Source organism: Orycteropus afer, unplaced genomic scaffold, assembly GCF_000298275.1.
Source record: "Orycteropus afer afer isolate SDZICR_OR568_19922 unplaced genomic scaffold, OryAfe1.0 scaffold00006, whole genome shotgun sequence".
Taxonomy (NCBI): Eukaryota; Metazoa; Chordata; class Mammalia; order Tubulidentata; family Orycteropodidae; genus Orycteropus; species Orycteropus afer.
This window is the reverse complement of record NW_006921593.1, coordinates 30,110,689-30,124,763: the sequence shown is the minus strand read 5'-3', so window position 1 is coordinate 30,124,763 and position 14,075 is coordinate 30,110,689. Positions and strand designations below refer to the sequence as shown.

The 14,075-nt window shown below is 42.1% G+C and overlaps 1 protein-coding gene across 1 annotated transcript in view; it reads right to left on the bottom strand.

The window, feature by feature from the left end:
* The window catches only part of PID1 (phosphotyrosine interaction domain containing 1), a 152,313-nt gene extending 148,627 nt beyond the window's left edge, over positions 1-3,686 (bottom strand). The window contains exon 1 of the mRNA XM_007942171.2: positions 3,543-3,686. Within this exon, the coding sequence (XP_007940362.1) occupies positions 3,543-3,677 (135 nt within the window). The 5' untranslated portion in view covers positions 3,678-3,686. The remainder of the gene's footprint in view (positions 1-3,542) is intronic.
* Between the last annotated feature and the right edge of the window lie 10,389 nt (positions 3,687-14,075).

Genomic DNA, 14,075 nt, shown 5'->3' with positions numbered 1-14,075 from the left:
CAGGACCAGGCCACATGGTATTCTGTTACTCATTAGGTCATGAGCGGCAGTCAACTAGCCAACAATACTTACTATGTATCTGTATGTACGTATTTTTTTTTTTTTTCTTCCACATCAGGATTGGATTCCTAGGTCTTTTTTTCTATAACTTTTTTTTTCACTCCTTCTCATTTTAAATGTACTCTGTAGACTTTTTCCAACTAGACTCTCCTCATGCCTGCACAGCAAGAACCATCTTTTGAGGGACCAATCTTCCCCAACAAAAAGAAGATCCAAAATGACTTTCGTGAATCTTCTAAAGAATTGATAACCAGATTTGATCTCCTGTCACTTTCAAATGTAATGAATATTCTTATAATTCCTTAAAATTTTTAATGAATGAAAAGTTTTCAACATAATAGGTCCAAAGACTAGTCCTATCGATCGACTGTCCAGTTGAAGCTCAGCCAACGGCAGCCACTCTTTGGAAGTTTGCCTTAGCAAAGTCAGTCTTCCCTCCAGCACAGTTCCACGGACCAGGGGTATGTCAATGAATAAACCAAAAACCAAACTCCCTGCCGTCGAGTCGGACCAACTCATAGTGACCCCTCCTTGGGTTTCTGAGGTGGTATCACTATGGAAGCAGATTGCCTAACCTTCCTTCCGAGGAGTGTCAATGAATAGTAATTAACTAATGTTTGCTAATAAGCCTAAGCCACCGAGGATTCCCTCCTGCTACACAGAAGGCAGGCATGATCACTTAGGCTACATCAAGCCATCGCTGCTGTTGTAACACTGCACACATTTTTCTTAAAACCATTTTTTAAATATGATGGCATGTAACTAACTCACTTGCCTAAATCCTTCTGAGGGCTGGCCATCACAATGCGAACAAAATCCAAACTCATGAAGGTGACCACGAGACTCTCCATTCCCAAATTTCTGCCTGAGTCCACCACTCGGAGTAAATTTTCTCAACATCCCAGGCACATCAAACTATTCCTTTCTCTTATGAAACATATCAAGCCTGTTTCCACCTCAGGGAATTAGCACACCTTGTTCAAGGTTGGGAACTCTGGTGGTGTAGTGCCTAAGGCATTTCACTGCTAACAAGAAGGCTGGCAGTTCAAACCCACCAGCCACTCCTCGGAAGGAAGGTTGGGCAATCTACTTCCGTAGCGATACCACCTCGGAAACCCAAGGAGCGGTTGCTGAGTCAGATCCGACTCCTCAGTAGTGCATTTGGCTTTTGTTTTTTGTTCAAGGTTGGTGGTTTGAACCTACCCAGAGGTACCTCAAAAGAAAGGTCTGGCAAACTACTTCCCAAAAGTTAGCCATTGAAAACTTGTGGAACTTAGCTCTACTCCAACCCGCATGGGGTAGCCATTACCTGGAATCAACCTGGCAGCAGCTGGTGTGGTTTCAGTCAGGTTTGTCCTCCCGTCTGAAAGATTCTTCCGCAAGTTCCTCACAGACTGGCTTTCCCACCAGTCACTGCTTGTCGGCTGTATTTGCCACTTACTCTTCCCCAACCAGCAGTTAAACTCCATAAAGACGCTGGTCGGTCTTGCTCAGACTTGCCCATGCCTGGCAGACATGAGCATTCAGCAAGTATTTGTGGGAAGAATGAATGTGCCTGAGGTTTTGTGCACACCACTGTCACTCACCATTGCTGGAGGCTCCAACTTGACCACACTTATACCCTGGGTGTGCAGCAGTAAGAGCTTGGCTGCTAAATGAAAGGCTGGCAGTTCAAACCCACCCAGCAGCTTTTCAGCAGAAAGACCTGACAATCCACTTCCGTAAAGATTACAGCCTAGGAAACCCTGCGGGGCAGTTCTAGTCTGCACACGTCAGGTCACTATGAGGAGAAATCGACTCAACAAAACAGTAACAGGGAGAGGGTGGATTACTCTGTCAGGCAAGACTGATGGATCTCTACTCCCCTAACTTAGGATGCAATAAAGAAATAAAGCAGTAACAAAAGGATTGTATCCACAGGTTAAAAAGGAAATCCATATGCAAACATGCATTTTCTGCGTTTTTTTATCCCTTATTTTATTTTCACTACTCAGAACAAATTTTGGATGACAAAGTATGCATAAAACATATTTCCTTTGTTACCTCTAAGCTGATTACCACATTTACCAGCTCAAGTGACAAAGAATATCATTTCAGACAGAATCCAAGAGCTGACCAAAATTATACATTTCATTTCTACTTTTGTTTTCACGTCAGCATCACAGTTTACATAAATGAAAAATGTTTTTCTTTGGATTCAGAGGCAAGAATATTAGTATAAACTTTGAGAGCTGAAAGCAAAGCAAAACAGCAAAATTACACCCAAAGGACTCACAGAGGACAACTGTTGGGAAACTTGAGGGCTTTTTGTTCCATTCTCTAAGAGCTATTTTATTCAAACTGAGAAAACAAAGAAATGATCATTACAGAGAAAATATTTTTCTTAAACTTTTCCTTAAAGCCCAAAGTTCTGTAAGGTTACAGAAATGTGCACTGAATACCATTTTATTGACATATGTTAAAATCTATGTCTTAAATGTGTGATAAAAAATGAGGGAGACTGCTGTATCATTAAGAAAAGCAGGAAATGAATCCATACTATCATTGCTCAATTAACTTATTTTTTGAGTCATTTTATATTTTCATTTTTTAAAAAAGTTACCATGTTGATGGTAGCCAGGTACCATCAGTTCTGGTCTCAGGGCTAAGGAGCCAGTTGTTTATGGCAGTAATCAGATCCTCAATCCATTTCCTCATCTGATTCCTGATGCTTCTTATTCCTTATCTGCTCCAGGTGAATGAAACCCTAAGTTGTACCTTGGCTGGTTGTTTGCTAGCTTATAAGACTGCCCGCACCATGTAGCAAGCTAGGAGGTAGAACAGAAGTACTGAGCAACAATATTAGACCAACTGATTGGAAAGTCTCTCAAAATACGACCCTAAAAACTGCCTCCTCTGCCAACAGAGCAGAAGATCTGGGTGGTGTCCAGCTACCATTACTGATCCTTTTGGTCAAAGATTCTTCCTGATCTAAAGGGGGAAGAATGTGCAACAAAATTTCAAATTCTCCATGGTATCCAGACTTTCTAGAGCCATTAAGTCTGTATGAACCCTCTGAAACTACTGTCTTGAAAACATCTTCTTTAAACGTTAAACAAAAACTATCCCTTGAAGTCTTCATTGAACCAAAAAATAGTTTATCTTAATAAGGACAGTATATCTGCCCTGAGCATTGTACTCTTTTAAAGAATGATCTATGTGAGGTCAGACTGTCAAGAGCAACTCAAAAGGTTAGACAAGAAACTTAGGAGGCAGTGAGTGTAAGTCAATGGTGAAGAAGGATGGTGAAGATGTTTGCACAACCTGAACAGTATCATCAATGTTACTGAGTTGTACACGTGGCAAGTGTTAAAATGTATGTGGCTGTGTATAGTTTCACCCAAATAAATAAACAGTTACCACACATAGTGAAACGAGTCTTACAACCACATGACCTTTTGTCTGTCCTACCAGGAGGGCCTCTGCTGGCCACAGCCACATACCTTGCAGCCACTGTGGGTCCGAGTCTTCATCAGCGGCGTGGTGGTGCACAGCTCGATGGCCTCCGGCTCATGGAAGATGACTGCTGGGAGAGGCTCCTTCTTCAGGGTGAGGACATTCAGTTTAGACTTCAGCATGGTCTGAAAGTGCTGAAAAGTAGATGAAGAAACCAAATAGAGTTTAAATCATTTGGAACTGTGCATACTATCAGGATGATGAGTCCTGATGGCTCAGTACTTAAGCACTCAGCTGCTAACTTAAAGATCAACACTTAGCACTCACCAGCCACTCAGTAGAAGATATGGCAGTCTGCTTCTGTAAAGATTTACAGCCTTGGAATTGACCCAAGGGAAATGTGATCACTGAATATCAAATCCAGTAACAAAATCTTAGTGCTTTTTAATTGAGGTAAAATTCAAATAGCATAAAATTAACCAGTTAGAAGTCAAAGCTGACCTTTGCCACGTATAAAGTTTTGGTAGACAGCCCTAAAAGCAGCTCTACTCACACGAGGGTGCAACAACCACACTGCCTGGATTTCCTGAGATAACTCCCCTTTAAAATACGTGTCTTGCTTCCTCGTCATCATTACTGTCAGAGCAAATGTCGTAATCATTAGTTCAGTCACTAAACATAGACTGGAGTTGTGGACTGGCATACATACCTCCCCCATGATTTTACTTGGCTCCCCAGCCAAGCAAAAGAAATTAACAGGAGAAAAAGGAGCCTAAATTGGGGATGTGAAGATAACGGAGTTCAATTTCCAACTGCAACACAACGGGTCAGCTACTTCACTCTTCAGAGCCCTGGTCTCTGCAGCCAGGCGGGCACATGAACACATCTGTCAGCCCATTTAGTCTATCCACATTTGCCAAGTTCAGACCTCCAGCCAGACACTGTGGTAGGCACAGCTGGACCAAAAATGAAATGTCAGTGCTGCCTGAAAGGGCATCATGTGGCCAATGGAGACTGAAGTCAAATGACAACTGCACATCTGCATGAGAAGCTCTTTAGGAGAGCCAAAGAGAGGAGGCTAAGACAATATTTTAAAGTGAAATACAGAAAAATGATTCCTTTTTTATGAAAAAAAATCCTCTTCCTTTTTGTGTTTTTCCACCTACTGTGAAAGTCTGAAGCCAAAGAGGGAAATAAAATACAGATTATTTGATGAATCACTGAATCTGCAAGAACACATCTTTTTATGGCAAATTAACATTTTATGTATCGCTGAGCTGTTCTTGCATGTCTTCAGTGGTACAAGTGTGACGGTTGGAGTGGTTTCTGATAAGAGCACTCCCCCATCCCCCTCTTCCTATGTGCCACCCCACAGAATGTGGTTGTCCGTCATAGTTCCCATCCTCTGCCATTGGGAAACAACGCATGACACAGAATGACCATCAAGGTCTGTCATGTCTCATGGCCCTGGCCAAAGGATCTGATTCACAGGAAACTGAAGACTGGCCAAACCGATCCTTCTGGAAGATTCAGATAGGGTGTTCATAGGCTTGGGTAATATAAGTTCAGAGCTACTGCTGTCCTCCTTGTCCACAAAGGCCAGTTGGAGAACAAGACCAAAGTTAAGAAATGGAGAGACACAGATTGACCTTGTTTGGTCCATGGGCCCAGCTGTGGCTCACTCAGATCCACCCACAAATTTGCCAAGAATGTGAACCAATACATGCCCTTCCTTATGCTTAAGCAAGTGGGAGTTATGTGTCAAACGTTTCCAACTAAATGACTTCTGCAATGAAAGATCATCTATGAAAATAAAATGGAGCCACCAGCAAAACATTTTAAATGACTTTGTAAGTTTTAAACTATAGAAATGCATGATAACATTATGTTTAAAAATAATAATGAATCATACACTTAGTTATTGGAATAGCCTGAGCCCTAATGATCAAAAACTAAATAATCATCTAAAACAGATAGGAATGGTGCTCTGGCAGCACAGTGGTTAAAGAATTTGGCTGCTAATCAAAAGATCAACTGTTCAAACCCACCAGCCTCTCCAGGGCAGAAAGATGCACCAGTTTGCTTCCATACAGATTTATAGACTTGACTGTCTCTACCTATATATTTATACCTGCTGCAAATATATCCACAAATGTAGTAGAGCACACAGGATACAAAGTTATGCAAACATCTTAGTCACTGAGGGAAGGAGTCACTGGGTACGGAGGCTAAGGATCATAGTCTCAGGGGACACGAAGGTCAACTGGCATAACACAGTCCACAAAGACAGTGTTCTATCTTACTTTGGTGAGTAGCAACAAGGGTCTTAAAAGAGTGCAACTATTGCTTCCTCCCTTTGTAGAGCAAAGAGGAGTGAAGAAAATCAAAGATGCAGGAAACAGTCCAAAGACTTATGGAGCAGGTATACCCCAGCTTCCATGGCCCTGAGACCATAAGAACTATATGGTGCCCAGCTACCACTGCTGACCACTCTAAAAGGGATCACAGTAAGAGGTCCCAGAAAGAATGGAGGAAAATGTGGAACAAAACTGAAAATCATTAAAAATAAAAAAAAGTCAGTCTTGCTGATCTGATGAAGGCTGGTGGAACCTCTGAGCCTATGGCCCTAAACAGCCTTCAAGCGAGGAACTGAACTGAACCCCTATGACTCAACTAGCAGCCAATGATGGGCCCATACTATGAACAGTAATCTCAGGAGGGTATGCACTCACTACAGCGATCAAGCCTATGACACCAAGAGGACAGCATTTCCTCAGAGACAGAACTCGGAAGATGGGAAGAAGAAAGAAGGGAAGAGGTGGGCAGAGGAAGGAGGTAGGAAGAAGCTGTTATAGTGTGGATGGCAGTAAATGTCACAAAACAGAATGTGTGCAGATTATTGAATGGAAAACGAATTTGCTCTGTACACTTTCACTCAAATCACAATTTATTAAACAACAACAAAAAAAATTTACAGACTTGTAAACCCAATGGAACACTTCTAGCCCATCCCCTGGGCTCTGTAGCAACTGGAATGGACTCAATGGCAGTGAGTTTGGTTTGGGGGCTAAAGCAGATATTATCATGCCCAGGTTCTCCTGTGTGAAACAAAGCCACCGTGTGCTATTGCCAAAACGAGATGAATTCCAAGTCTCAAGAGACAGTCAAAGACTACAGCTGGAAGCATGCCCAATTCTTATAACAAGTGCTTTTGCCTGGATTACGATGGCCTAGGGCTGATGACCTTGTCCCTCCTGGGCCTAAGCTCTGTCATCTGTCAACTTTAAAATCATAAAACAAAAAATCCAACCGGCTGTCGTCGAGTCGATTGAACTAACAGCAACTAACAGAGTAGAGCAGAGAGTAGAACTACTCCATAGGGTTAACTTGGCTGTAATCTTTACGGAAGCAGATCATGAGGCCTTTCTTCCGTGGTGCTGCTGAATGGGTTGAAACTGACAACCTTTAGCTTAGTAGACAAGCACCAAGCCATGATGCCATGCTAAATACGGTATTGCCTGATCTTCGCCTGGACAAAAAAGATGCAACGAAGACAACACACCCTAAAAATAATCAAACAGCACTATCAGAAGGTTCACAAAAAGGGAGTGTGAGAGGAGCTTGGGAAAGCTGCTGCTTGCAAATCAAAGATGCACAGAGTTCCATAAAGGAAATGTGTTATTCATTCTTAAAGCAGCAAAGTGAATAGTGTTGTAGAAAATTCGGGCAGTGCCCTGGACAAATTAAACAAAGCTCAGCTTTCTGCGTTGGGCGCTTTATGTGTGATCCCAAAATAGAGCAGCTAAATCAAGCCCCATTATGCGGATGGGGTAATCTCCATGCCCTGTATAATTTTACAGTTGGCACTTCCTATGCCTATTCAGACATTAATCTCTGCCAGTTTAGCAGGCGGAGATTTACATATTTTACCAATTCTAATTGGGTGTATCTCACCTTTGTAGTGATTCTGTACCCAAAATATAAAGCATCTTTGGAAGGCCAGTCCTGTTTCATCTCTTTGTAAGATAGCTGGACTCTAACCTCACTCAAATTACAGGGAAAGCATTAAGATTTTAATCCTTGGTCCACCCTTGCATTTTGAAGCCTGACTATAATGGTTAGTTTTAACTTGCAAATTACGGATTTGGTCATGCCCTAATCAAGCTTCAAAGATATTCCAAATGTTCATCTTGAGAGAACCACAAAGAACAAGGCGGGGAATAAGACTAACAGAAAACCTCAGTACCCCAAAGAAATGTTAATTTGTACAAGTGTGCAAAAACAGTGAGGCTTTGACATTCCACTCATAATCCCATTGCATTTTTTTTTAACTTGGGTTTATATAAGCTTAGAGGGAATCACTTGTGGTTTCCATGCATTTTATACCACTTGTTTTGAATGAGGCCCAAATATGAGAAAAGAAACAGTGGCAACACTCTTTTGTAACCTTTAATAAGATCTTTTGCTTAACATTTTGTCTTAGACTGGGTTCTTGAGATGAGCAAAACCACTGAAACATGAATATATGTATATAAATATATATATGGAGAGAGATTTATTTCAAGGAAATGGCTCATGCAGTTGTAGAAGCTGGCAAGTCCCAAGTCCATGGGTAAAACCTCAGGCTGCAGGCTTCTCCTGACTCCCATGGTTGCAGAGCCTGATGAACCCAAATTCAACATGTCAGATGGCAGGCTCCTGACTCACGGGGCTGTGGAAGCTGGCAACTCCCAAAATCTGCAGGTAAAATGGCAGGCTGCTGGTTCATGTCCCAAGATCCAAGGGTCAGAGGATGATAAATCGGGTGCAGAATTGAGAAAAGGCGAGCTTTGCCAGAACAGTCATATATATTAGATGCAGGCAACACCCTAAGGGAACTCTCCTTTCAAATGATTGCCTGCTCACATCAGATCACATAATGGGTGGTGATTGCATTATATCTGCTGAACCACTGAAAATCTTGGCTTACCTAGTTGACACATAACCCTAACCATCATGTTCCACCACTTGTCAACTTCCCATCTGTACACATCTCCTCAAACCACACACAATCTCTAAATAAAGACAATTATAAAGTCATACTTGCACCTAACACGATACAACTAACATATATACAACCAAGAACACACTAGTCTATTTACATCTTATATTTTATAATACGTAAAGGAATAAGAGAGGGAAGAAAACAGAGGTATTTGCTGTACATGCATGCACACACACACACACACATAAAACAGAACAAGCAAAAAATACTCAAAACAATTACTGTTCTCATTTCTGCAACTGGTCATATGTTTTCACTGGTATTTGGATCTACCTTATTCCACCACTCATTCTGTATTGCCTTTGCCTTTAGCTGGTTGTGGTTCTTTGACTGGTGAGGTGACCCAAACCCTCACTCCTAAAAGGTCTGGGCCATGAGTAGTCATGTCTGAATTGGTTTGCTATAGTTTTTGACCAACATTAATCACAAGCCACAGCAGTACTGTTTCCATTGGTGTCAACACCAATGGAAGCAGCAGTCAAGAAATCAGATGATGTATTGCAGTGGGCAAATCTGCTACAAAAGATCTCTTTCAAGTGCTGAAGAGCAAAGATGTCTCTTTGAAGACTAAGTTGTCCTTAGTCTTGAAAATACCTAAGCCATGGTATTTTCAATTGCCTCATATGCATGTGAGAGCTGGACAAGAAATAAGGAAGACCAAAGAAGAGTTGATGCTTTTGAGTTGTAGTGTTGACAAAGAATGCTAGAAGTACCATGGACTGCCAGAAGAACTAACAAATCTGTCCTGGAAGAAGTGCAACAGGAATGCTCCTTGGAAGTGAGAATGGCCAGACTTCATCTCACCTACTTTGGCCATGTTGTCAGAAGGAACCACTAGCTAGAGAAGGATATTATGTTTGGTAAAGTGGAGGGTCAGTGAAGAAGAGGAAGGAGCTGGATTGACACAGTGACTGCAATGGTGGACTCAGATATAGGAGCATTATGAGGCTGGCACAAGACCGGGCAGCGTTTTGTTCTACTGTACATAGTGTCACGATGAGTTGGAGCTGACTCAATGGCACCTAACAACAACAACAGCAGCAACATAGTAGTATTAAGAGATGTCCTAAGGCTTCTCTTGTATTCCAGATACATTCTTCTCTACCATCATTATGTAATATCAGTAGGATTTCCCATTGGTAATTAGGATCAATCACACCACCCAAAATGGTAACTCTCTTCCTTGCCTATTGTCCCAGGCATGAGGATCCCAAAGTGGCCAGTGGCGTTCTTAACCTCCAGTTCAATGGAATCAGTGCGGAGTCTCCTGGCAGGAGTATTCCTCCTTTTGGAACTCTAGAACTGCAGAACATAAGGTCATAGGGACAGGAAGCAAAAATTTTATGAGTGGGTCACTAAGGATACTAGTGAGTGGTGCCACTTCCATTTCTGCTTCTTGGTTCTTGGGCCCATGAATCCTGGCTATGAGAGAAACAGTACCATATACTGGATGCTGGTTTAGAGCATACACAGCCTGTTGAAGAACACTGCCCCAACTCTGGAAAGTATTGCCACCTAGCTAGCAATGTAATTGTGTCTTCAGAAAGCCATTTCATTGTTCTTCCAAGTGAGCTGCTTCAGGATGATGGAAAACATGGTAAGATCAGTGAATTCCATGAGCATGGGCTCGCTGCCACAATTCATTGCTGTGAAGTATGACCCAAGGCAATGTTGTATTGGATATCATAACAGTGGATAAGGCCTTTTATAAGTCCATGAATGGTAGTGTTGGCAGAGACATTTTGTGCAGGGGAGGAATATGCATACCCAGAGTAAGTGTCTATCCCAGTAAGAATAAAACACTGCCCTTTCCATCATGGAAGCCATCCAGTGTCATTAACCTGCCACCAGGTTGCTGTCTAATCTCCCCTAGGAATGGTGCCATATCGAGGATGCAATGTTAGTCTCTGCTGCTGGCAGACTGGACATTCAGCAGTGATTGCAGCCGAGCTGGCCTTAGTGAGTGGAAGTCCATATTGCTGAGCCCATGCATAACCTCCATCCCTGCCACCATAGCCACTTTGTTCTCGAGTCTATTGGGCAATGATAGGAGTGGCTTGGGAAAGAGGATGATTGGTATCCATAGTATGCATCATCTCATACACTTGATTGTGAAAATCTTTCTCTGCTGAGATAAGCCTTTGGTGAGACAAAAATATCTTCATTTCCTTGGCCCACTCAGAGAGGTTTATCTAAATATCTTTTCCCCATACCTCTTGCAACCAATTTCCAATCATATTCCTTCCAAGTCACTGGCCATCCAGTAAAACCACTGGCCACAGCCCATGATTCAGTATACAATCACACATCTGATCATCTCTTCTTCCAAGGAAAATGAACAACCAGGCACACCATTCAAAGTTTCACCCTTCACCACTATCCTTCTGGAGGTCCCAGAAAGGGGCAGCAATGCTGCCACTGTCCACTTTCAAGTGGTGTCCGCATATCATGCTAAACCATCCATAAACCAAGCAAAAGTTTCCTCTTCCTTATTCAACTGATTGTAAAGAATTCCCCATGAGGCCACAGGTGCAGACTGGGAGAAAGAAGGTAATGTGACAGGAGTGGGACCACAAGTATTTTGGTTACTTCTTCATGTAACTTACTTGTGCCTTCAGATACATAAATACAATTTCCATTGAATAACAGAGTGTTGCTGTGTACCTCCAATTTTATGACTCTGTGGCTCAGACAACAGCCAGTTCATGATGGGTAGCTCAGGCCGCATAGTGACTTGGTGGCCCATGGTTAAGCATTCAGTGTCAACTAAGGTCCAGAAACAAGCGAAAAGCTATTCCCTAAAAGAACAGCTATCTGCAGAGAATGGCAGGTATTTGCTCCAAAATTCTAAAGGTCTGCACTGTGATTCACCTAGAGAGGCCTACCAAAAACCCCAAACAACATCTCTGTCTGCCACTGACACTTCAAGAACCATTGGATCAGCCAGATCACATGGCCCAAGTGGCAGAGGGCTTGCACAGCAACCTGAATATGTTGCAAAACCTCTTATTCTGGGCTCCACTCAAAACTATCAGTTTTTCGAGTCACTTGATAAATAGACTGGCATAGCAAACCAAAATGATACATTACCTCCAAAATCCAAAGAGGCACACCAGGCATTGTGCTGCTTTTTTAGTTGTAGGAGGGGCCAGATGTAACAACTTATCCTTCATTTTAGAAGGAATATTTCAAAATGCCTTACACCATTGGATCTCTAGAAACTTCACTGAGGTGGAAGGTGCCCGAATTTTTGTTGGATTAATTTTCCATTTTATAACAGGCAAGTGATCAATCAGTAAGTCTAGAGTCTTTGATACTTCTTCCTTACTAGTTCCATACAGCATAATGTCATCAATATAAAGGAGAAATGTGATGCCTTGTGGAAAGGAAAGGCGATCAAGGTCCCTGCAGACTAAATTATGACATAGGATTAGAGATGATACAGCCCTGAGGTAAGACAGTGAAAGTGTATTGCTGGCCTTGCCGACTGAAGGCAAACTGCTTCCAGTACTAGGTATTATGAACCCAAAAAAAAAACAAACTTACTGCCGTCAAGTCAGATCTAACTCATAGCGACCCCTCCTTGGGTTTCCGAGGCAGTATCACTACAGAAGTAGATTGCCCAATCTTCCTTCTGGTGGGTTGGAACTACCAGCCTTCTGCTTAGCAGTCAAATGCCCAGGTACTAGTAGATATATTAATTTGTTCAAACAATAAAAACACATCTAGAACAGCACTTGCCATTGGAGTCAACACCTGGTTAAGTTTACTATAATCCACTGTCATTATCCAAGATCCATTTGTCTTTTACACAGGCCCAATGGGCAAACTGAATGGGGACATAGTGAAAATCACCACTTCTGCATCCTTCAAGTCCTTCATGGTGGCACTAATCTCTGCAATCCCTCCAGGAAGGCAGTGTTTCTTTTGGTTTACTATTTTCCTAGGTAAGGGCAGTTTTAATGGCTTCCACTTGGCTTTTTCTCACATAATAGCCCTTATTCCACATGTCAGGAATCCAGTGTGGGAGTTCTGCCCATTGCTAAGTACGCCTATTCCAATTAAGCATTCTGGAACTGGAGAAATCACTACAAAATGGATTCAGGGACCCATTGGACTCACTGAGAGATGGATCTGAGCTAAGATTCCATTAATAACTTGACCTCCATACACCCCTACTCTGACTGGTAGTCCACAGTGACATTTTGGGTTTCCTGGAATTAGTGTCAGTTCAAAGCCACTGCTCAGTAATGGCCACAAAGTCCCCAGAGAACAGTCACTCCTGTAAAAGGTTGTAGATCCTTTTAGGGAAGGCTGAGAGAAAGATAGAGAAAGACTACAAGTACAAAATTTTGGTAGTGCAGTGGAGTCCTTCCCTAAGGGACCTGGCCTCCCTTTCATTCAAGGGGTTGTGGGTCTGAAAATTGTCTCAAGTTTGGGAACTGATTGAAGGGCCATGACTCTTTATTCTGGTGATTCAAGTTAGACTGCTGTTCATTTGACCTAGAATTCTTCCACTTGTACATATCAAGTAAATATTTAGTAGCTTTCCCATCTATTTCGCTGCTAAGGACACCATGACAAAGTAGCCAATGCCATATGTCCATATGAGTCAGACTATTACAATTACTGTTTTGATTCTGCTGTTCATTACAGTAAACATGCTCACCTTGTCTTTAAGTGCTGCCACTTGGCCCTTACCACTTTGGAGTACAATCAGCCTCAATGAGGTTAGGTGTCTTCATTCAGTTAAGGCAGTTCCCACTGTCAAATCTGGCATACATAAAATGGAAATCATAGTAGTCTTCAAGGATACTGGGGCTCCCTTCACAAATTTGTTCCACAACTGTTGTGGTCTGGGTACTCCATGGATGAGTCTGTGGATCCAACCTGATAAATCTACTTTATCATGCCAGTTTCCCTAAGCCTTCTTCTACGGTATATCAAGGTAGGTCTGGCATTTCAACTCAATTTAGCATAGACCACCTCTTAACCCATAATTCATTGAACCAACCAAATAAACCATTAGATTATTTTCTAACCTCTCAAGATGAAACACTGAATGAAGAATCTGTGCTTAGTGGGCCTGTATCAGTAAATTCAGACTGATCCAACTTTATGTTCCTTGCACCATTTTCCCACACCCTTAATAGCCATTCCTACATATATTCCCCAGTAATATATCAGACAGCATTTCACCTCAATAGAAAAAAAGGCAAAAATCCTCACAACTGGACCAATAAGCAGCATCACAATAACTTGAGTAAAGACTGAAGTTGTCAAGGACTTCATATTACTTGGTTCTACAATCAACACAATGGAAGCAGCAGTCAAGACATCAGAAGACATATTGCACTGAGCAAATCTGCTGCAAAAGACCTCTTTTGAGTGCTGAAGAGTAAAGATATCTCCTTGAAGACTAAGATGCACCTAACCCAAGCCAAAATATTGAATGATGCAGGAAACATCAAGAGAAGATGGCAGGAATACACAGAGTCACTGTACCAAAAAGAACTGATCGATCTTCATCCATTTC